This window comes from Antedon bifida, chromosome 2 (genome assembly GCF_963402885.1).
Source record: "Antedon bifida chromosome 2, ecAntBifi1.1, whole genome shotgun sequence".
In the NCBI taxonomy this organism is placed as follows: Eukaryota; Metazoa; Echinodermata; class Crinoidea; order Comatulida; family Antedonidae; genus Antedon; species Antedon bifida.
Window position 1 is genome coordinate 23708014 of NC_136227.1, and position 24437 is coordinate 23732450.

Genomic DNA, 24437 nt, shown 5'->3' on the forward strand with positions numbered 1-24437 from the left:
GCCATGAGGGTGTGGTCTGAGCCACATTTTTTCCAAAGACAATATGTGCTCGGGTTGAAACCTTACCAACCGTGGTGGCTAATCCTTTATTAGCTATATTGCCTGTATCAAGTTTTTTTCACATTTCTTATTCCTGTTCTTTTAATAACAATGTAATAAGTATAGACCATAAATCTGCAAGAAGTGACTGCTTGTAGAATAGCATTATTTTGTTTATGTCCAATATTCTCAGCTTTCTCAATGCATAAGCAAAATGTAATTTCAGGTGCTGCTTTATACAGAAATAAATTGTTAAAATACAAAATTGTAATTTAAAAATTGTTCGTATCTGCTTACAAGAGGTACACCACAATGCTCTGATTTACCTTAAATCTTACCCCAAGGGGTTTTTTGCACACATTGGTTTGGAACCAGCTTCAGTGTAAATCTCATAGCAATTCAAATCACTTCTAAAATCTCACCTTTTTCAATAATTCTTGTTGGTCTTTTAAGCGCTGTGAGACATCAGTAAACAGCACTGTATTAAAGTTGTATTATTTTAATCTTACTAATATCGAAATTGATAATTTAATAACTTCTTTGGTTTACCTGTAATTAAATAAATGTAATTGTTTACCTATACATATTTCCTGATTGTAATACTTTTGGGTAATAGGCAGATGATTCCTGGGCTGTATCACATCTTTGATTACAGAAGTCTTAAGACAGTAGGCTTTGTAAAGGTATGTATGTAGACCACTCATACTTTTTTCTCTTAGTAATATAACAAGAAAATACTTATAACGAACTGTTATATGGAATAAATTTGCATACAAAAGAAGGTCTCTAGTAAAAAAAATGATTCATAATTGAGTCAAATTTTACAAAACAATGCCCTCAAACAATGGGTTACCAAAAGACGGATATTTCTGTATTTGGCACTTTAAAGTGTTCATCATTGGTATCTAACGCCAGGTTTTCCATTTACAGCCACATCCCAAGTTAGTAAGCCTTATCCAGGATGCATGCCTACCTGATGTTACATTTGACAGTAACCAAGTGCCTATGCTGTCTCCACCTCTTCCTTGGTGCTCACACAAGTTTGGAGGCTATTTGTTTTCTCCTTGTAAGTTGTTCTGTTTTATATCGTTATATGTGTATAGTTATTAAACCTTCATAATAGTTTGATTAGTGGCACCCAATCTGAACAGAGTATATTGTTTACGTCAAGTTGGCTAAAAAATTCACTCTATAATCTAGTTGTTTGTTGTCATAAGTATTTTAATTGTAAGAGAATGTGTGTTGTCTCATCGTTGTCAGTAATCTCATATATTTGTATCCTAAACAGTTTACTTTAGTTGATTCAACTGTATTTATTTATAAGATGTTTTTAGATCTTGAATAATTAATCATTTTGAACTAAAAATATATTTGTTTAACTGTTTATTTTGAAGGTTCCCTAATGAGAACAAGAGATGATTCACCCCAAATGCAATTATTAAAAGAAAAACTTGAATCTGCTGCCCTCAATCCTGTGTTAGACTCGTTAAACCAGCTTTCGAATACACCATGGATTGTGAACAATCCTGTAAGTACACTTACCTAATTATAATTTTTGTTATGAAAAAGTTTCCACACCATAAATTATTACTAAACACAACAAAAACTACTGTCTATACACTGTGTGAAAATTCTAATTTGATGTTTTCTAGAATGTTATGTATACATTTACTATTTAGATAACCTTCAGTTCAGTTGTTATGGAAAACTAAGTATTGTTCACATTTGCCTCCTACCTTGAAAACTAAGATTCACTACTTGGGTGTCTATGTCTAAAACTATCATAAGCACTCATTCAAACATTTACTTACTATACTGAGTTTAAACATTATTTTATATTTTCCAAAAATGTAACTAAAGTAGACAGGTTTTTTCATATCCTGTTGAAAATGAATAAACCCTGTATGTTATTGCTCAGGTGTTGGATATAGTGTTGGACATATTCAGGAAAGGAGGAGATGAAGACCTCAATATTCCACCTCCATCATCTGTTTGTCCAGAACCTCCATCATATTCCAAGTAAGTAAAATTGATTGTTTCACACCACCTCAGGCATCACCTGACTACAATTCTGGAATGACCTACCAATCAATCATCAACACCCCATTCTTAAACTCAGAGTTTAATTGCCTGAATAGCCTGCTAACGTCTGTCGAGGACCACCCTGGATTGTATTTTTTTAGGGTAATTTTTCTTTGTTTTGCTTTTGATGTTTGTACCATTGTAAATAGCACTTATTAATAGAAATAGAATAAATAAATAAGAGTATAGATGATTCACAGTTTTCATAATGTGTAACAGGAGATAAAAAGTGGGAGCATTTAGCAATTTCAGTACTGGGCAACAAAAACATGTTTTAGGATTTTTTTATGTAATAGAAATGTTATTTTCTTTTAATGATTTATTGTGTACAATTTTTACAATTAATATTAGAATATTTTGTCTTAATATTTCCAAAAAGGTATCAATTTCAATTAACTGTAAACATTTATATTTGAAAATTCAGATTTATGAAAAGTGAAGAAATGATAGAGATTCAAAAGCAGAGAATACAATATCGCAAGAAAAAGTCTGAGATGCACTCTCTGAGGATGAACGAAGTTTACAAACTATCAATTGCCAATGCAGTATGTATAAATACATATAGTTTTGATCTAAATTGTTGTAAACCATAACCAGTTTTTGTGTATTGTACCTAATACAGAACATGCTAAAAATTACACCTACTATTCAAGCATGTTTGTATATTGTCTGGACACAATATTTGCTTTTTAAATTATATTGAGATTCTTATGAAAAATAGTCAATACAGTTATTTTTCTTCTAACCTTTTATTGCTTAACTAAAAATCTGAATAATCTTATACAGTCAACTCTCCCAATACCAGATTTACTGAAAATTGAAAACTCTCCTAATACCATAATTTCCTTGCGGTCTAACAGGTTCCAATTCTTTTTTGCTATAAACCACATTAGGTATACCAGAGTTTCAAGAATGCAAGGTATATTAGGTCAGCTCAAGCATACCTGGAATTGGAGAATTTACTGTATAAACATTATAGAATTATGCATAATAATAATATATAGTATCTTTTTAGTTTCGAGACCAGATTTTTTGGTTTCCACACAACATGGACTTCAGAGGTCGTGTTTACCCTTACCCACCTCACTTCAATCACCTTGGTAATGATGTAACTAGAAGCTTACTGTTATTCGCTGTTGGCAAACCACTTGGTGAACATGGTCTCGACTGGCTCAAGATTCATATTGTCAATTTAACTGGACTTAAAAAGAGGTTGTTAATCTTCATCAAAGTCATTTAAAATACAGTAAAGGCTAATTTACACAGCGGTAACGGTAATCGAAAAATCCAGCGTACGCTTGTCCCACGTAGAATCTGTATCTATCCTGAGCGAAAACCACCCGTCCACACTGCGTTGTGTGTAAATAGCCATAAGAAATAACATAGATTCTATATTCATATTACCGTTACTGCTCGTCTGTGTAAATTGAACTTCCAGCTTAACATTTTTGTTTGCTTAAGATAATCACTCTGATATGCAGTGAATGAAAGTCAATGCTTTCCTTTTGGCTCTGTTAAAATCTCTGTTTCTTACACGTGACAGGTTAAAAGGCTTATTAATCACTAATTATATTTTGGTAGACTGTATTATATTATGTAATATATAATTTGTACTTTTACACTAATTTCTAATGTTGAAAATGTGCACTTTAAAGAACCATTACATCTTTTGAGACGAGTAGGGGGTTACCCTGGCATACTAGTTCACACAGCCACTGTCACACACAGTCACTACTTTAAAAGTAGACCTTCTTGTAGGCCTCCTACTGTAGTTCCATAATAATCAACCAGTTGATTGTGGAACTTCCTGCTACTAAAACACTACCAATAACAATTAAAGACCCCTTCCCTGCAATTTTGGACGTTTTTTGGAAAATAATACATATATATATCACTTTAAAAACATTAAACCATGTCATTCCTTGTCTTAAATGTACGTTTTATGGTAAATTATGATAAAAAGTCAGAAACAATGCACTACCTATGTAGCTCGCGGCGATCGACCTCTCGTAGACGGTCTTAGGCCTAGCCTAGCTAGGCTTAGTTTTGTAGGCCTAGCTGGTAAACATCGGTAACGTACGAACATCGTACGCTAGCTATATACCTAGCCTGACGTTGTATAGTTGCTGAATTAATTGTCTTTCTATTTTTACCAGACTCCGTTGATACAAATTGGGGAAAACCCGGTATTTTCGCTGAAAAGTTAGGAGTCTTCCATTTGTTTTGGCCTCACGATCGATCGAAAAGTGGGCGAATTACAGGTGAAAAACAAAAATATCAATCCGCGCGCAATGCATTTTGGGATTTATAGCGGGCCGCTATAATTATTAGAATCGACTTATTTTTCACATTTTTAACCGTTTAAAGACGAAAAAAGTTATCGCAATAGGACCATATAGTATTATTTTTACATTAAATATAGTTTGTGATCTTAAATTAGATCTAAAAAACGTAGGGAAGGGGGCTTTAAAGCACTCCATCAGCTTTGGCAGTGTAAATGTTCATTTTCCCTTAATTTAAATTTCACAGAAAGGGCTTTATTGTTTAAATAGTAAAAAAATGTCTTATATTTCTCTAATGATATACTGTGTTTACAGAGCATCTCAAATGGAACGATTAGAGTTTGCTAACAGCATGATGCCATTGATACTGGATTCTGCACATTATCCTTTAGAGGTAATTTTGTAATGTTAATATTATATACACTAGATCCTCTAACACTGAATACTGACACAATGCAGGAATACATTATTTTAAATCTTTTTTTAGGGTAAAAAATGGTGGCAAACAGTGGATAATTGTTGGCAAACGTTAGCAGCTTGCAAAGAACTTGCTGCTGCAGTAAGTTCTCCAGATCACACTAAACACATATGTCATCTTCCAGTGCACCAGGTAAATACACTTTTGATTTGCTAATCACTTATTTCAACTTTATTTAATTTAACATAACCCACTGGCCATCTGATATCCAGGGGCCCTCTTTAAAATTATTAAATATAAACATCTACATCTACTTAATTTAAACCCTTTACAATATACAAAAACAATATAAAAACATTACATTTAACAAATTATGATAGAAAATTAATTTAAAGGAATTATTTTTAAAACGGTTGGTAATAAATTATATAAATGTGACGAAAAATAACTCAAACAAAGACGGAAGCATTCCAATTTTACTTTGGGTACCTGTAAGTCTCCTCTTGAAGCAGCTCTAGTCCCCATAGACTGAACGAACCTTGAAAATTGTTGGGTGATATACCAAAAATAAAATAGCACATTGCTTCACATTCTCTATTTTCTCTTCCAAGGATGGCTCTTGCAATGGTCTTCAACACTATGCAGCTCTTGGACGGGATGTTATTGGAGCTAAACAGGTGAACTTGTATCCCCTAGATCTACCACAAGATGTGTACAATGGAGTTGCTGAGATGGTGAGTTTAAATATTTTTTTTCAAATGATATTCAAAGGACTTTGAAAGTTAATGGATTAAGGAAATAAAACCTTTAGGTGGGTAATGTGGTACCAAAATGACCGGAATTGTACTGGGAATTTAATTACATGTAGTTAATGTATCTTTGCTACAGATGTTTATAAATAGTATAAATAATCTTTTTATGAGTAGAAAAGTATGATAAAGTAAATAAATGCCAGTACACTTATTACATAATAGGTGGAAGAATCACGTCTAGAAGATGCTGCAGATGGCCATGCTGTAGCAATTTTATTAGAAGATAAAATTCACAGAAAGGTAAATATACCTTTGCTTTTAAATGTTATTTTGTCAAGAAAATGTTATATGAAAAGAAAATCATTGAATATTTTGTACTACAGCAATTATTCTAGACCAGCTTGCTGAATCAAGTAGGTTGAAAACTACTAACTGGAACTAGAAAATTAGCTTGTGCTATGCTAGTAAAAGAACAATGCTGATTTCACTAGTTGGACTGCTGTCTACAGGCCAATTTACACAGACAAGCGGTAATGGTAAGCAGAAAACCGCGTAGCTTGTCCTAGTATCAGATACTGACCGGAACTGCCCGTCCACTCTGCGTTCTGTGTAAATGGTCATAAGAATAACAGATTCTATATTTTTATTACGGTTACCGCTAGTCTGTAAATTGGCCTCAGCTTTGTTTATGAGAGAAACTTTTGTGATAGATGGTGAAAGAATTTCCGGTTAAGTGTTATTGTCTTGTAATAGAATAGGCCTGCAATTAATTTTAGAGATTAGTTTTTTACAGTATAGTATAGGCAGGGAGTTAAAATTAGAACTCCCTGGTCTAGGTCAGTAATTTTGTTTTTTTTAGATTTGGTTTCCTAGAAAACCAATTATAATTTTGGTAAAATAAAAATAAAAAATGTTTATATTTACAACTAGGAGTAATTTTTTTTTAAATAGTGAGCAATTTAGTAGTTGATTCAGAACATGTGTGGTAATTCATATCATTATGTCCAGGTTGTAAAACAGACAGTTATGACAATTGTATATGGTGTGACTGCTTATGGGGGCAGACTTCAGATTTTAAAGCAATTGAAAGAAGTCAAAGAGCTAACATTTGATCAGCAGTGGGCTGCATCAGCATATATAACTGGCAAAGTTTTCCAGAGTTTGCGTAAAATGTTCACAAAAACCAGACAAATACAGGTAACAGTATTTTTATTGACTGGACACATTTATTTACTATCTGGTATATGTATATTTCCTAATTAGCTTTTATATTATGTAGTGTACTACCTATTTAGTCATTTTAAAATAGTTTTGAAGGAAGTTATTTACATGAGTGAGAAAACATGCCCAAATCTCTGTCAAAGCTATATGTTTTCCCCAAGTCCACATTCCACAGTCTCATGCCGAGGGAATGAATAATTTACAAGTACAATTGTATTTAAACTCTTGATTTTTTGTTTTATATGCTTATTTAATGTTTATTGCGTACTAACAATTGTTTACTCAATAGAACTAGAGCTCTGTCTACACTATGTGATGTGCCCATTTATGGACATCATGATGTCATATCACTATAATATTTGAGCATATCACTACCATATGTGGGCATATCACACTTTTTTTGTCAAACTAGTTTGATAGTGTAGACATAGCTTTAGTATAAATAATTGGATTGTACTTGTATTAGGATTGGTTAACAGAAAGTGCTTGGATGATAGCCAAAGCTGGTGAACTAGTACAATGGGAGACTCCACTTGGTTTGCCAATTGTGCAACCTTACCTAAAAAAAGTTTCTGGCAAAGTTAAAAAATCAAGTAAAGACCTAGATGCTTTAATGTCAAGGCAGTAAGTACATTGTTTCTTTTTTTCTACTACACTCAAGTAAAATCTCCCTTTCCATCTATTGTAATGAATTAATAATTTCAATAAATAAAAAGAAAGATTATAAATACAAATCTTATTTATAAACAAAGAGAATACTAAAATATGCTGTATCAAATCAACTGCAATAACAGTCTAAACATAAAATCTTTTCATATTTTTTTCTATTCATTTTTTACACATTCACTGCAGTGGACATGCTCAATACCAACAACTGTATTTGATTTCTTAAAGTAAATAAGACTTTAAAAATCGGTAGTGTACTGCGATACTGAATATCGCAAGACAGAAATAATAAATAAGAATCTTATATATTTATTATACATCTTGATATCGCTAACTGCCTTCCCTTTTTATCTACAAACTGAAACATTTTTTTTAAATATTTTATTTATAGTAAATCGGACACTATGAAACAGAAGAATGCATTTCCTCCAAACTTTATTCATTCATTAGACTCATCTCACATGATGCTTACCAGCCTCTATTGTCAAAGGTATATTCCTATTATTAATTACAATAACTATACTGTTATTGGAATCCTTTTGTTTTTGTCGTCCTTGAATATATCCTTTAGTCTTTCTTAAAATATTCTGCAACATCACATAATATATTGTGAAATGAAATATATTTATCCCAGGTTTCATCAAGGACAAACTGACTAAACTCTTGTATTCAACTGAAATAACTGTGAAAGAAGGGCTCATGGTTTATAACTGTGAGACTTTTAAATATACATGTAGTTTAAATGTTTTCATCAAGGCTACATAGATGTCAATAATCCTGCATAAAATGTCCAATAGTTGAGGAGTATTGTTTCATGTTCTGGTACATTTTAAATATACTGTAGGCTGCTGCAACATATTTATGAATCAACTGTCAAACAATACATGAAAAATGATGTGTTTGTTCCCTTACAGAGCTGGTATTACATTTAGTTCTGTACATGACTGTTTCTGGACACACCCTAATACAGTGGATATTATGAATCAGGTAAAAATTGTATGTCATAATGTGCAACTATATTTAGAGCAAAGACATTTTTTTGTTAATTAAAATTGTGATTGAAAAATGTTCATGAAAATATAGATTGTAATGTACTAGAAGAACTGCTCTATTGTTTTTTAAAACAATGTCTACATGACTTGAATTGAATTGAAATACTGTTATTACACTCTGCTATAGATTTGTAGACATCAATTTGTGAAGTTGCATAGTGAACCAATACTTGATGATCTTGGAAAATCTCTAATTACAAAGTTTGGAAATCTGTAAGTGGCCTTTTTGTTTTAATATTTATGTGTTCATTGTTTTGCAACCCCTGTGTTCTTGTTTCAGGAATTTTCAGTTTTCAACAAAGATACAATACGATACAATATGATAAAAGTGAACATGAAATTTGATTTGAGGATGGCCCTTTCATGAAGCGAAAAGAGAGGTTTAAGACTGATCCAATGATCACCACTTGAATTTTCTGACTACCACTTACATGATGCTGACTATCACAAATTTGGTTTAAATACTAAAAAACCTACTATTGCATAGTATAATTTGAAGATGGCTAAACACATGCTAGACACAAATGACCATTCAATCTGTGTCTTCATTGCTATGAATGAGGGCCAGCCCTAACTTAGGGTTGTTGCAACTAGACAATTGTCAAATGAACTTTGCATGATATCATGACCATCCTAGTGATGTAGCATGTTATTATAAAATGAATAAAAGCTACTGAAATATTTTTTTACACAATACTTTTTTATTAATAGACTACTGTTCTTCTGCCTATTCACAATGGCAATAGCCAATCATTTAAAAATGTTAAATTGCCAGACCTGAAATATATAAAACTAAAACTGAACAAAAAAAAGCCAAGAAAAAAAAAATGTATAAATAAATTTACTGGATGTACTAACCCAATTGGAATGACTCAAACATATCATTTTTTCTCCTATAAAAGACAAACTTCATCTTTCTATTCACGAACGTTCAATTTTTGCAATCTATGTTGGACGCGACAACATACAAGCATAGACATACTTCAGTCAGTACTATAAATGTTATAATTGTCTCTTTTTTTCAGTCCAATTCCATCAGGTTCAAAAGGTGATCATGATAAAGTGAACATGAGTGAACTCAAAGACTTCATAGAAAAAATTCCAAGTAAAGGAGAGTTTGATCTAAACAGTATAATTAAATCAACATATTTCTTCAGTTAACAGTTAGTGTTTCCTACCAATAAGGTAAGATATATCTGACCCCAAAATAGATGAGCCAATAAATGATTCACTAGTATGGAATTGTTCTTTAACACGTTCACTGCCACGGCGTATTTATACGTCAAAAATTGCGTGTCGCTACTTGCCAAGACGTAATACTACGTCAAAATCGTAGCACTTTTGTATTGTATGTAGAATCGCTGGCAGTGGTGATTGGAACAGGAATTATCGCATGGCAGTTTATGAATGATGTACGTAAACGATAATCTAAAAATAAATGTCATATGTTTGTTTGTGTTTATTCCCTCATGCATTGAATATGGTTGATACGATGGCGCCCTCACACTCAATATAATCATCTCAAACATGTCATAAATTGCGCTAATAGTAAATAAAAATAATAATGCACGTGGACAATGACGTATGAGCGTGGACAATGACGTATATGAACAGTTTGACCGATTTTAGCGCGGAAAATCCCCGACGTATATTTACGTTCCTGGCAAAGTCAATAAAATTGTTGGACCATTGCCAGTGACGTATTTATACGTCTCAACGGTTTTTCCCGCCATCGTATTTTGAATGACATCATGATAGTCTGTGACCAGATGTTACACTTTCAAACTGTAATTTAATATGTAAACGGGACTTGGCACTGGGACAGAAATTACGGAAAATGCCTTGGCAGTCAATGTGTTAATACACCATTCTGACTTCTATTGAATTGAGGAAAGCATTATCATAAGCTGGAATAAAGTTCTAAGAAGAGGTATTAAGGTAATGGTGTACATAGTACTAGGTTTTTTGCACACGATATAGCTGTTATATACACTGTTATGTATGTATAAGCAATTGCATTTACACAATATTTTGTGTTATATTACAGTACTACAGTATAAGTTAAGTATATATAGTTTGTGAAGGTTTACTATAATTATTTTTGATTAACATAGAGATCATGATTTATATGAGTATAGCCTCCATTTTGTATTTTAAATCACTTGAATGTATCCTTACAATCTGATTGGTTAATTTAGTATCATGTTGAAAACATTTTAAGAAGTTTGTTCCAACATGTAATGTGTAGGCCTACCATGTCTACTACTACCAAAACACTTAAAAGGTATAAGGTTATAAAACAACTAATGAATGTTTTGTATTTGTTGAATGGAAAGAATATTTCATTTGTTCACTCATTTAACTCATTAACATGACATTACACTCATAACTCATTTTTGAGAAAAAGACAATAAACTCTTTATCAATTCTTTATCAATGAATAGTGTGCACTGAAGGAAGACTTCATAGGTTGCAAGTCATTGAACTTGCGGTAAGTGATTGGCTGGGGGGAATCAAGCATGCTTAAAGTACACGTTAGAGGTCCTCTGTGACAGGATTTTCCTTTCAGTATCAGGTGTTTCTATTTACTAGATTTACTCAATTCGATTTAGTTTAAGACGTAAACAACACCAGTTGATAGGCCCTATTTTCCAGCGAAAAAACACAATTTGGTGCCATTGTCAAACAGGGATTTAGTCTTTTAGTGCATCTGAAAGTTTGCGGTTACTGTAACAGTAACTTTGTCAGTATATGATAAAATTTAATCAAAATATGTTGTGGCTTACCATTAGCTCCTTTTTTGATGTGCACATTCGATTTTAGGTGGTAAACTAAATGTAAAATGCTTGGAGAGGAGCCTTGATTGATGCCAACAATTCTAATATTGTTTCTCTTTAAGAATCACTAAAATTTTAATTTGAAATTTTAATTTCAATTTGTTTAAGCCGTCATGTAGCTTGGCTTCTTGAGCAACTACCTCAGTGTTTATTACTTTCATTTCTTTTCGTGTCTCTTGATCATTTCGTTCTATCACAGAATTTAAGCTTGATACTCTCCCTGAGAATATCGAGGGCTTAGCTTTTGATTTCCTTTGTTTTTTTGATAATTTTGTTTATGGTAATGGTCCAGGAGCTCAAAACATGTCTTATTTGTGACTTCCCTCTAGGTCTGAAATGTTGTTTTTGGCAAATTCTTTGTGGATGTGTTTATGTGAACATGGTTGGCTTGCACATGTCCCACCCGAGTGGTACCCCCAGCAGAATACTTTGATGCAGCTCAAGAAGCGTGAACGAAAGAGCTGGTGGCTCCCAAGTTTTGGAATGTAACTCGCAGATATATTTTGGCATGTCACTAACTTCAACAACTTCTAATAAACGGACCACCGGGAAAAGTCCCACACCCTAGTTTATTCTACGGACAGAGGGGAAGTTTAATCTCGCTAGGCTAGCCTATCAGGTTCTCAGGTTCCTCTCGTTCAGTCTGCTCGCCGTACCGTGACAGGTAGCGTAAGGTTCGGCGACGGTGATATTCCGTCGGCTTCACGTACAATGTAAATAGATAAATGATGAAAGTACAATTAGTTTAAATTCTCATGAGCCGTATGGCCCTTTTATTCATACTTGGAATCAAAACGAAGAGTGCCAGAGACCTAGTAGGTCCCTGGATAAGTTGTTTACCAGAATTTAGCGTGTAGTTAAATAACACGCACAGAAAAGTAGCCAATCAGAACTTAGTCTTATTTGGCCTGCTACATTATAGCAATAGGTAGGAAATAAATGATTTGGACTACCAAATTCCGTTACATTACCCCGCTCTCGGACTGATTCGTCCCCTGAATCAGAATACAAGAAAGTAGGCTTAGCCTAAAAATGATCAAGAATACAATTAATTTACAATTCTATACAAAGGGTCTACTATGCCTTTGTAAAAAGATTAACTAGTTTAAATTCATAGAAAACATGTCTATAAAAAGGGTCTACTATGCCTTTGTAAAATGATTAACTAGTTTAGTTATTTTATTTTTAAAGCAAACAAAGAACGTCAATTAGGCCTATATAGCTTTCAGTTTAACAATGCCTATACTTAATTAAAAAAATACTCGTGGGAGGTTTTACACAGGTTTTCGCATCACAGTAATAATAGTTTTCGCATCACAGTAATAATAGTTTTCGCATCACAGTAATAATAGTGCTAGTTTCCACTGCCTTCACTCACTCGGATTGCGATGTTGCCTTGCACTTGCAGGGCGTTGCTTGCACAGGTACGTTGTGTTGTATACTGTATTTGTATTCTTAGTAGGAGCTGGTGTTGAAGATCGGACGAGGTCGGTAACTTTGGTATTGTTTTCTTCTTGCAAACTCAGTTCGCTTCTTTCGTCTGCCGATAAAATAAAAGGGCCGGCTTTCCCCTGGATATTCTGCGTACTTTTCGGACAGGTTGTTGAGACTCTATAGGCCTAACAATATTTCATCCATCAGGGAGCTAGATCCTGGGGACAGGGCCAACACCGGCAATTCTGCCATTAATATTACGCAGTTAATATTGTATACGCTTTCGAATCGTGTAGAACTTCCCACCACAGCAGCAGCAGACAAAAGCCACATTCAAATCTTGTTCGGTGCCTCTCCAATTTCAATACAATTATCATAATGACAGTAGGCTAGGCCTAGTTGCAATGACAATGCCAGGTAAAAAGTAAAGCGAACCACAATATCTGGAAATGTCGTATCGGAAAATAACATCTTAAATTCTTATAATATTTGTAACAAATCAAGGTTCAAACAAATAATCTATCTTCTTCTGCTTCCTCTCTCGGGTACAGTAACTCTCAACATTATTCGACAAATAGTCTGATAGGCCTAGCTATAGTAGTAGGCTAGGCTTAGTTTCTTTATTTACACGACGTACACACTTGTCCTCTCCACCACGCAAAACACGTAGGCTACGTAGGCACGGTCTACAGTACAAAGAGTTCCTTCAGTCAGCCAGCAGGCGCAAGACGCAATTATGGTAACAACGAACTCGTACAACGTCATCACAAACAGTTAACAAACAGAGTAAATCAAACTTTAATAATAACACGTTCTTTAATCAGCAGATTAACCGTTAACACTGGCTCGTAATGTACGTTCTGTTATAATATTCTATGTAGACACACGTATATGCCGTTGCTTTGCTGCATGCTGTGTGACTTTGCTACGCACGCTATCATGTGATTTAAACGCCTGCACATATGGCGCGAAGGAATTATCTTAGCCAGGTCCGTTTTTACTCCGTCTTTCGTTACTATGTGCCCCAGGTACAAAACAGATTCAAACAGGCTGCATTTCTTCGGTTTCAATTTCAATCCAGCATCCCTAAACCTCTGAAACACCACTTCCAATCTCCTAATTTCCTCGTCCAGTGTTTTTGCATATACGATCACGTCGTCCAAATAAATCAGTAACACTTCCCACTGCTGACCTCTCGTTCCATTAACCTTTCAAATGTTGATGGAGCGTTGCAAAGCCCAAAAGGCATCACTTTCCAGGCATTAATGCCCTCCACGTACAACAAATGCTGACTTTTTCTGGGCCTCTTCGTCCATTTCAACCTGCCAATAACCGGACGCCAGGTCCAATGTAGAAAACCACTGCGCCCCGGCAAGGGAATCAAGGGAGTCATCAATTCTGGGTATCGGGTACGCATCCTTAATGGTTATATCGTTCAATCGTCTGTAGTCGACGCAGAATCTTTTTGTCCCGTCCTTCTTAGAAACTAGTACCATGTTCGATGCCCAAGGACTTTCAGTAGGCTCAATAACCCCTCGTTCTAATAAGTCAGTGATCTGGTTCTTTATTTCTTCCTGGTACTTAACAGGTTGTCTCCGGGGAGGTTCTCGTATTAGGCGTGCATTACTGGTATCAATGGAATGTTTCACGAGACCGGTTTAAGTCTTTATCACTGGATACAAAGACATCTTGAAATTTTATAAGTAAATCACGTATTCTATAATAAAATGCAGGTTCAACTCCGGTAACACTTCGTTCGAACAAATCGTTTAAAACAACTCTAGTAATCTAATTCCTTTATTTACATTTTCATTGAAACTATCAACAGGAGTCAAAACACCGACCTTGGTTCAAGCCATTAACACTTTCTTTGTAACGAGAACGATTGTTCGTTCAATGCAACAAGCGTCCGAGCTAAGCAAAGCCCATTATTCTGCAATCGATAATTATCATGGTTCAAGAAAGGCCCATTCCCTTCACAGGTTCTACTTGCGTACCCCTGGATCAAATATTCAGTTCCGGACGGTATTTCCACCGTTTCTCGTACTGTTACTGGTGCATAAGAATTATTCCCGTCTGCCGTTAAACATTTTATTTGTTCATCCCCTACACAATTCTAGGGTTTATACGTCCCTTTGTCTACGTAATCTAAGGTGCATAGGTAATTTTAGCTTGTTCAACAGTTCCGAACCGACGTTCTAGGGACGCAATTAAGTCCACGTCATGTTCCTGCTTCCAATATTTCCCAACACCCTGAGTGCTGACAGTCCCTTTTAATCCATTCTACTATCCATTGGTTAGGCCCTCATACCCCTGGTGCTGCGTCGCCTTCACGCAGAGAACCTATACTACCCATGGTTTAGTTCCATCACCGGCTAACCTCGGTCTAGGAATAGAGCTGGAAATTCTCATCATACGTTCCTACTGTACAAACGTATCTACAGATGAGGTTTTATTATTAATAATAATATCAGGAGGTTTGGAAATCATATTTTCCCCGGATAAACCTCCTATTTCCCGTTCTATCTCCGTTCTTCTTCTATATCTTCGTTCTTTGATATCAGTAATCATATTTTTAGCCACAGATTCTGTCGGTGGACCATCCATCCCGTTCAAACATGTATACAAAATAAAACTACATAACAGGGGTAACACACACATACAACTGCCATACTGGATCCTACTCTATGATTTAATCCCACCGCTGCCACCAATGTAACGTTTTTCCGTTTCGCGAAAAATATGATCGTTTCACTGCTGACACCTCAACAACCTCAGCCAGGGCGACGTAAGGTTTACGCCTTGATGACTTTGACCGGGCCGAAGGTTTAGTCCGCTCTGCCACCCTGGCAGCAGGCCGACCCTTAGCGTCCCCTGACGGGTTCTTCAGCCGGACGTCCTGGTAAATAAAGGTTGTTTTGTTTGCCTCGTCTCTGAGGAAACACGTCATGAGCTCCCCCACCGTCTCTGCCCTAGGCGGAAACGGATGGATAGAACAAATGATGCGGTCCGGTCCGATTGTTGATACCACCTTCGATTGAAGCAGGACACCCTTCCTGGCTAGGCTCTGCATCTCATAGCGGGCATCCAACGAAAGGTCCGACCCACGATGCCGCGGAACGCCAGCCACCTTCTCAAGAATTCAAAAGCCTTCTTCAGAGTTGAAAGACCACCTGGGAGCAGGGGGATCAGTTCTTGGAGGTATCTCCAGGCTGTCCTCATCTTATGGTCCTCTTGATGGTGTACATACTTCGCCAAAACCTCTGGGTCATGCCCATTTAGGTGGTCCATTGCCGAGCCTTGCAGACCGCAAGCTGGCACTGGGCACGCATACCCTAATCCCTTCTTGGCAGCGCGAGTGTCAGGGTGCTGCGAGAAATATGATCGTTTCACTGCTGACACCTCAACAACCTCAGCCGGGGCTACGTAAGGTTTACGCCTTGATGACTTTGACCGGGCCGAAGGTTTAGTCCGCTCTGCCACCCTGGCAGCAGGCCGACCCTTAGCGTCCCCTGACAGGTTCTTCAGCCGGACGTCCTGGCAAATAAAGGTTGTTTTGTTTGCCTCGTCTCTGAGGAAACACGTCATGAGCTCCCCCACCGTCTCTGCCCTAGGCGGAAACGGATGGATACGGATGGATAGAACAAATAATGCGATCCGGTCCGATTGTTGATACCACCTTCGATTGAAGCAGGACACCCTTCTTGGCTAGGCTCTGCATCTCATAGCGGGCATCCAAGGAAAGGTCCGACCCACGATGCCGCGGAACGCCAGCCACCTTCTCAAGAATTCAAAAGCCTTCCTCATAGTTGAAAGACCACCTGGGAGCAGGGGGATCAGTTCTTGGAGGTATCTCCAGGCTGTCCTCATCTTATGGTCCTCTTGATGGTGTACATACTTCGCCACAACCTCTGGAGCATGCCCATTTAGGTGGTCCATTGCCGAGCCTTGCAGACCGCAAGCTGGCACTGGGCACGCATACCCTAATCCCTTCTTGGCTGCGGGAGTGTCAGGGTGCTGCGAGAAATATGATCGTTTCACTGCTGACACCTCAACAACCTCAGCCGGGGCGACGTAAGGTTTACGCCTTGATGACTTTGACCGGGCCGAAGGTTTAGTCCGCTCTGCCACCCTGGCAGCAGGCCGACCCTTAGCGTCCCCTGACAGGTTCTTCAGCCGGACGTCCTGGCAAATAAAGGTTGTTTTGTTTGCCTCGTCTCTGAGGAAACACGTCATGAGCTCCCCCACCGTCTCTGCCCTAGGCGGAAACGGATGGATACGGATGGATAGAACAAATAATGCGGTCCGGTCCGATTGTTGATACCACCTTCGATTGAAGCAGGACACCCTTCCTGGCTAGGCTCTGCATCTCATAGCGGGCATCCAAGGAAAGGTTCCGACCCACGATGCCGCGGAACGCCAGCCACCTTCTCAAGAATTCAAAAGCCTTCCTCATAGTTGAAAGACCACCTGGGAGCAGGGGGATCAGTTCTTGGAGGTATCTCCAGGTTTTCCTCATCTTATGGTCCTCTTGATGGTGTACATACTTCGCCACAACCTCTGGAGCATGCCCATTTAGGTGGTCCATTGCCGAGCCTTGCAGACCGCAAGCTGGCACTGGGCACGCATACCCTAATCCCTTCTTGGCTGCGGGAGTGTCAGGGTGCTGCGAGAAATATGATCGTTTCACTGCTGACACCTCAACAACCTCAGCCGGGGCGATGTAAGGTTTACGCCTTGATGACTTCGACCGGGCCGAAGGTTTAGTCCGCTCTGCCACCCTGGCAGCAGGCCGACCCTTAGCGTCCCCTGACGGGTTCTTCAGCCGGACGTCCTGGCAAATAAAGGTTGTTTTGTTTGCCTCGTCTCTGAGGAAACACGTCATGAGCTCCCCCACCGTCTCTGCCCTAGGCGGAAACGGATGGATAGAACAAATGATGCGGTCCGGTCCGATTGTTGATACCACCTTCGATTGAAGCAGGACACCCTTCCTGGCTAGGCTCTGCATCTCATAGCGGGCATCCAACGAAAGGTCCGACCCACGATGCCGCGGAACGCCAGCCACCTTCTCAAGAATTCAAAAGCCTTCCTGAGAGTTGAAAGACCACCTGGGAGCAGGAGGATCAGTTCTTGGAGGTATCTCCAGGCTGTCCTCATCTTATGGTCCTCTTGATGGTGTACATACTTCGCCACAACCTCTGGAGCATGCCCATTTAGGTGGTCCATTGCCGAGCCTTGCAGACCGCAAGCTGGCACTGGGCATGCATACCCTAATCCCTTCTTGGCTGCGGGAGTGTCAGGGTGCTGCGAGAAATATGATCGTTTCACTGCTGACACCTTAACAACCTCAGCCGGGGCGACGTAAGGTTTACGCCTTGATGACTTCGACCGGGCCGAAGGTTTAGTCCGCTCTGCCACCCTGGCAGCAGGCCGACCCTTAGCGTCCCCTGACAGGTTCTTCAGCCGGACGTCCTGGCAAATAAAGGTTGTTTTGTTTGCCTCGTCTCTGAGGAAACACGTCATGAGCTCCCCCACCGTCTCTGCCCTAGGCGGGAACGGATGGATAGAACAAATAATGCGGTCCGGTTCGATTGTTGATACCACCTTCGATTGAAGCAGGACACCCTTCCTGGCTAGGCTCTGCATCTCATAGCGGGCATCCAACGAAAGGTCCGACCCATGATGCCGCGGAACGCCAGCCACCTCTATATTGGCGCAAAACATCTCTGCATCCTCTGGTGATAAGGCCACCATACCATCAAATGCACCCCTGCCGCTCACTCCCGAGATCTGCCGGATCCACAAGACCTGGTCAAGCGCGACTCAAGGCTACGCAGTCCTCGTTCAGCTCATGAAGTCCTTTCGGGTTAGCCCTTATGGCCTCTGCCAACAGTGGGCACAGACAGAAGGGGTGCAGCATCACCAGGGCGGTGACCTGACTCCTAATGTCTCTCTCCACTGACGGCGCCTTCCAATTGACTGCCTCCGCTGTAAGCGTAAGTTGCCGCAACCAACGGTTGCTCAGGCCGCAGGCTCCACCTTCTCAAGAATTCAAAAGCCTTCCTCAGAGTTGAAAGACCACCTGGGAACAGGGGGATCAGTTCTTGGAGGCACGCATACCCTAATCCCTTCTTGGCAGCGGGAGTGTCAGGATGCTGCGAGAAATATGATCGTTTCACTGCTGACACCTCAACAACCTCAGCCGGGGCGACGTAAGGTTTACGCCTTGATGACTTTGACCGGGCCGAAGGTTTAGTCCGCTCTGCCACCCTGGCAGCAGGCCGACCCTTAGCGTCCCCTGACGGGTTCTTCAGCCGGACGTCCTGGCAAATAAAGGTTGTTTTGTTTGCCTCGTCTCTGAGGAAACACGTCATGAGCTCCCCCACCGTCTCTGCCCTAGGCGGAAACGGATGGATAGAACAAATGATGCGGTCCGGTCCGATTGTTGATACCACCTTCAATTGAAGCAGGACACCCTTCCTGGCTAGGCTCTGCATCTCATAGCGGGCATCCAACGATAGGTCCGACCCACGATGCCGCGAAACGCCAGCCACCTTCTCAAGAATTCAAAAGCCTTCCTCTGAGTTGAAAGACCACCTGGGAGCAGGGGGATCAGTTCTTGGAGGTATCTCCAGGCTGTCCTCATCTTATGGTCCTCTTGATGGTGTACATACTTCGCCACAACCTCTGGAGCATGCCCATTTAGGTGGTCCATTGCCGAGCCTTGCAGACCGCAAGCTGGCACTGGGCACGCATATCCTAATCCCTTCTTGGCTGCGGGAGTGTCAGGGTGCTGCGAGAAATATGATCGTTTCACTGCTGACACCTCATCAACCTCAGCCAGGGCGACGTAAGGTTTACGCCTTGATGACTTCAACCAGGCCGAAGGTTTAGTCCGCTCTGCCACCCTGGCAGCAGGCCGACCCTTAGCGTCCCCTGACGGGTTCTTCAGCCGGACGTCCTGGCAAATAAAGGTTGTTTTGTTTGCCTCGTCTCTGAGGAAACACGTCATGAGCTCCCCCACCGTCTCTGCCCTAGGCGGAAACGGATGGATAGAACAAATAATGCGGTCCGGTCCGATTGTTGATACCACCTTCGATTGAAGCAGGACACCCTTCCTGGCTAGGCTCTGCATCTCATAGCGGGCATCCAACGAAAGGTCCGACCCACGATGCCGCGGAACGCCAGCCACCTCTATGTTGGCGCAAAATATCTCTGCATCCTCTGGTGATAAGGCCACCATACCATCAAATGCACCCCTGCCGCTCACTCCCGAGATCTGCCGGATCCACAAGACCTGGTCTAGGTTATTATTTCTTTGTATTTTCGGATATTCAATATACCTCGCCATTCTTTATAATAACTTACCTGTTCTTAAAACATTTGCTTGGTTTCCAGGCCTTAAATAGGTTTTTCCACGACCTTCCAGGCATTTCTGAAATATTAAGGACACACACTGTTTCTTTCCGCTGACAACATGATTTGATGTAGGCAGCGATGTTAGCGAATTTTCTGTTCCTTGGAGATTATTCAATGCATGTATTTTCCATTCGTCATCTAGTAACTTTGCAAATGGTGCTATATCAGCAATATCTTATGGAACCTTCACATTTTTGAACTCCAGTACCCCTTTATTTTGTATTTAATTGGGAGATTCTTGATTGTCGTATGTGATAGCCGATGTTTGATGATAGCTATTCCATATATTATTTGAATGATTGTAATTCTCAAGGCAGGTGGAACGTTTAACCAGGCTTGAAATGATGTTTGATAATCATTTTCTGTATTTCCATTATCGTTGACATTATATATTTGACATATGACATATTTTCTAAAGAAGCCTAAAATGGTTGTCCGGCTGAAAATTATTTATGTATTTTCAGATATTCATTATACCTTGCCATTCTTTATAATAACACACCTGTTCTTAAAACATTTGCTTGGTTTCCAGGCCTTAAATAGCTTTTTCCACGACCTTCCAGGCATTTCTGAAATATTAAGGACACATGGTAATATGAGTAGCCTTAAATCCAAATTTACGAGAAGGCACCTTCCTTGTTTTTCTTCCTATTAGATGCAAACAAAAAGCACATAATGTTACTCTACATGACTGAATCAACAAACAATGTTATATAATAAAAACATACTTAAACTAATTTTAACAACTAATTCTTTATTATGAATCAAAGGTGTAATCTTTGTTAAACAATCTGCGCCATATATAAATAGATGTCCTATAAATAATATAAATTTATTTGTTGCTTACCCCAGGAGGTACGTAGAAAAACAATTGTACAATCTAACAGAAAGTATTCAATCTAAAATGCAAAGAGAAAATATTTTTAACAAATTTAAATGAGAAAATTAAATCTACGTATTCTTAGATTCTCAAAAAATTTCATCTGGTTTCAAATATATATTAAATAAATCAATGTTAACTTTTTGGTTAAACCAGTTGACAAGTACTTACTTGCTACGTTTCAGCTACTTTCAGTAGCCTTGATCACGCAAATGACGTTGACGGTTGACATGATGTTCTGTCATTCGTCATAGTTCGGTGAATTGCTCCATATCTCGTCTGATGTTCAGCTTTCTACTAGAAAGAAAACTAGATCAAAATATTACAAACGGGGGGGATAGGAACAATATCCAGAACTTCATACAGAAATGTCAAGAGTCAGAGTTTATCAAAACAAAGGAACGACATGTAAACAAACTCTCATGGTGGGAAGAAAAGGCGAAGAAACTAAGAAATAACATAAACCAAAAAATAGATTTGAACGGCACGATATTGAAAGAAAAATGAGTAGTAAATTTGTCAGACAGGAATCTATCACCGATCGAGCACGACATACTAGAAAAAGGCCTGAATTTTGCGATTGCCAAAGAAACGCTACCCATCCAGGATGTGATTGTAGCCACTGAAGTAGCCTGTGAACAAATAACTGAAGCGGAAAGAGATATTATACGAGGTAAGGTTACTAGCATTTTAAAAACCACCAAACCACCACAAACAAATATCACAAAAGAGCAACCTTCAGCCATACATAGCCTAAAAAAAGACAAAAACATCATGATCTTACCGGCAGATAAAGGCAGAGCTACGGTGATCATGAACACCCCTGATTACAAACGTAAGGTAAACACCATGATGAAAGATGGGGATGTGTACGAAAAACTTAAAAAGGATCCTACAAAGAAATGCAAGAGAAACCTTGTGGAAATCCTAAACAGATTACTAGAAGAAAAGAAAATAACATATCAATGGAAAACCAAACTCTTCCCCACTGCAGAAATCATCCCACGATTATACTGCACACCTAAAATCCACAAACAGAACAATCCATTACGCCAAATCGTAGACAATATTAACACAATATACTACGAAGTCTCCAAATTGCTCTCAAAATTATTATCACCGTTGGTTGGAAACACAGAATTCCATGTGGAAAATTCTAAACAATTAGCAGTCGACATAAAAGCACTGAACAACATAGACATAGAAAAACACACACTTGTATCCTTTGATGTTATATCTCTATTCACAAAGACACCTATAAAACCAACAATCAACATAACACACAACACTTTACTGAAAGAAACTAAGATCCTGGAACAAGTCCAAAGAAAATTAAACACCAATTTGAAAACGGAGGACATCATGGAGCTGTTAAGCCTAGTTCTTAACACAACATATTTCACATTTAATGGTGATATTTACAGACAAAAAGAGGGAATGGCAATGGGCAGTCCTGTCAGCCCCATAATGGCAAATATATTCATGGAAGACTTGGAACAACGTGCCACAGAAACAGCACCATCACATATCAAACCGATTTTCTGGCGCAGATATGTAGACGATGTCTTGGCAATTGTACCAATTGGATTTGAAGAAGAACTCCTCCAACATCTAAACACCATTGACCAGACAGGCCAAATAAAATTCACTATGGAGAACATGAAAAACAACACCATCCCTTTTCTCGATACTCTAATCACTATTCAAGACAATGGTAACATAAAAACATCAGTGTACAGAAAATCGACACACACAGACCAATACCTACACTTTCAATCAAATCATCCACTCGAACACAAACTTAGCGTAGTCAACACCCTAGTGGACAGATGTGAATCCATCGTATCAACAGAAGGACAAAAACAAGAAATGAGCCATATAAAAGCAGCTTTATCAACATGCGGATATCCAGACTGGAGTTTAGAAAGAGTTAAAGACAAAAGGGAACATAGAAAAGCAAACAAAGACAAAGAAATAACAACAGATAAAGAAAAATCCAGAGTCAACATTGGTTTACCGTATGTCGAAGGGATGACTCAAAGGCTAAGAAGAACATTGAAACAGCACAATATAAATACATATATCACTCCCAAAAACAAATTAAGAGAAAGTCTCGTTAATCCTAAAGACAATATTGACAAAGATCAACAGTGTGGTATAGTCTACCAAGTAGGTTGCCACAACTGCAAGAAGGTATACATAGGGGAAACAGGCAGAGCATTAAAAACAAGAATAATAGAACACAAAACAGACGTGGAAAAAAATACGGTAGGGACAAGAACCAGGAGCGCTCGCCACTCACAATCTAAAATCCTACACAAATCAGCTATCACAGATCACGCCACCATAGAAAATCACATACCGGATTTTGAAAATACAAAAATATTAGACAAAGAACAACACTACTTATCAAGAAAAATAAAAGAAGCCATTTGGATAAGAAAAACAAATATGAACATCAACAGAGACCAGGGAGGACATGAACTGAGCCACATCTACGATGACTTAATAAAAAGGGACACCCGAGCATTCAAAGGGGGACACCAGCAGAAAGCTGAACATCAGACGAGAGATGGCGCAATTCACCGAACTATGACGAATGACAGAACATCATGTCAACGTCATTTGCGTGATCAAGGCTACTGAAAGTAGCTGAAACGTAGCAAGTAAGTACTTGTCAACTGGTTTAACCAAAAAGTTAACATTGATTTATTTAATACGTATTCTTAGTGGACCGAAGTTTGTTGTACAGTACTTTGTAGTAGCAAGGTGTTCTAATACGCTTTAAATTGATTATATCAAATTACAAAACAATTTAAATATAACTAATTTATTTTTAAGAATATAAAACAATTAATAATCTAAATAAATAAGCAGAAACTTACTGAGCTTTGTAGATTGCGTGTGCACTCTTGAACATTCATCCAAGTAATGTTTTGTTTAGTTGTCATGCAGCTACCCTTGTAACTATCCAGTTACCAATATTTATTCTTTAACCAAGATTTTTTAAATACTCTTTTTGTCTGTTTCTTTCCACTGACAACATGAGTTGATGTAGGCAGCGATGTTAGCGAATTTTCTGTTCCTTGGAGATTATTCAATGCATGTATTTTCTGTTCTAGTAACTTTGCAAATGGTGCTATATCAGCAATATCTTATGGAACTCAAGATATTCGTTTGTTGTCTAGCCTATCAGGTTCCCAGGTTCTCTCATTCCATCTAGGTCTAAACACGTACACTCACTCAGTAGTTATTGCTAGGAAATAGCTGATTTTGGCTATACCAATTTTAGTTACATTACCTCCCTCTCAGACTGATCCATCCCCTGGATCAGAATACAAGAAAAAAGGCTTAG

At 38.5% G+C, this 24437-nt stretch overlaps 2 protein-coding genes across 2 annotated transcripts in view; both read left to right on the top strand.

The window, feature by feature from the left end:
* Nucleotides 1–10376, top strand: part of LOC144835519 (DNA-directed RNA polymerase, mitochondrial-like) — a 28440-nt gene extending 18064 nt beyond the window's left edge. The window contains exons 14-29 of the mRNA XM_078690600.1: nt 656–722; nt 970–1105; nt 1434–1567; nt 1958–2058; nt 2546–2666; nt 3137–3333; nt 4719–4797; nt 4891–5013; nt 5433–5555; nt 5796–5873; nt 6582–6770; nt 7261–7418; nt 7852–7950; nt 8375–8447; nt 8640–8725; nt 9538–10376. Of these exons, the coding sequence (XP_078546726.1) occupies nt 656–722; nt 970–1105; nt 1434–1567; nt 1958–2058; nt 2546–2666; nt 3137–3333; nt 4719–4797; nt 4891–5013; nt 5433–5555; nt 5796–5873; nt 6582–6770; nt 7261–7418; nt 7852–7950; nt 8375–8447; nt 8640–8725; nt 9538–9673 (1900 nt within the window). The 3' untranslated portion in view covers nt 9674–10376. The remainder of the gene's footprint in view (nt 1–655; nt 723–969; nt 1106–1433; nt 1568–1957; nt 2059–2545; nt 2667–3136; nt 3334–4718; nt 4798–4890; nt 5014–5432; nt 5556–5795; nt 5874–6581; nt 6771–7260; nt 7419–7851; nt 7951–8374; nt 8448–8639; nt 8726–9537) is intronic.
* Nucleotides 10377–21856: 11480 nt separating this feature from the next.
* On the top strand, nt 21857–23860 carry LOC144835520 (uncharacterized). The gene is made up of 2 exons (XM_078690601.1): nt 21857–23251; nt 23813–23860. The coding sequence occupies exons 1-2, from the start codon at nt 21857–21859 to the stop codon at nt 23858–23860; spliced, it is 1443 nt and encodes a 480-aa protein (XP_078546727.1).
* Nucleotides 23861–24437: the final 577 nt, after the last annotated feature.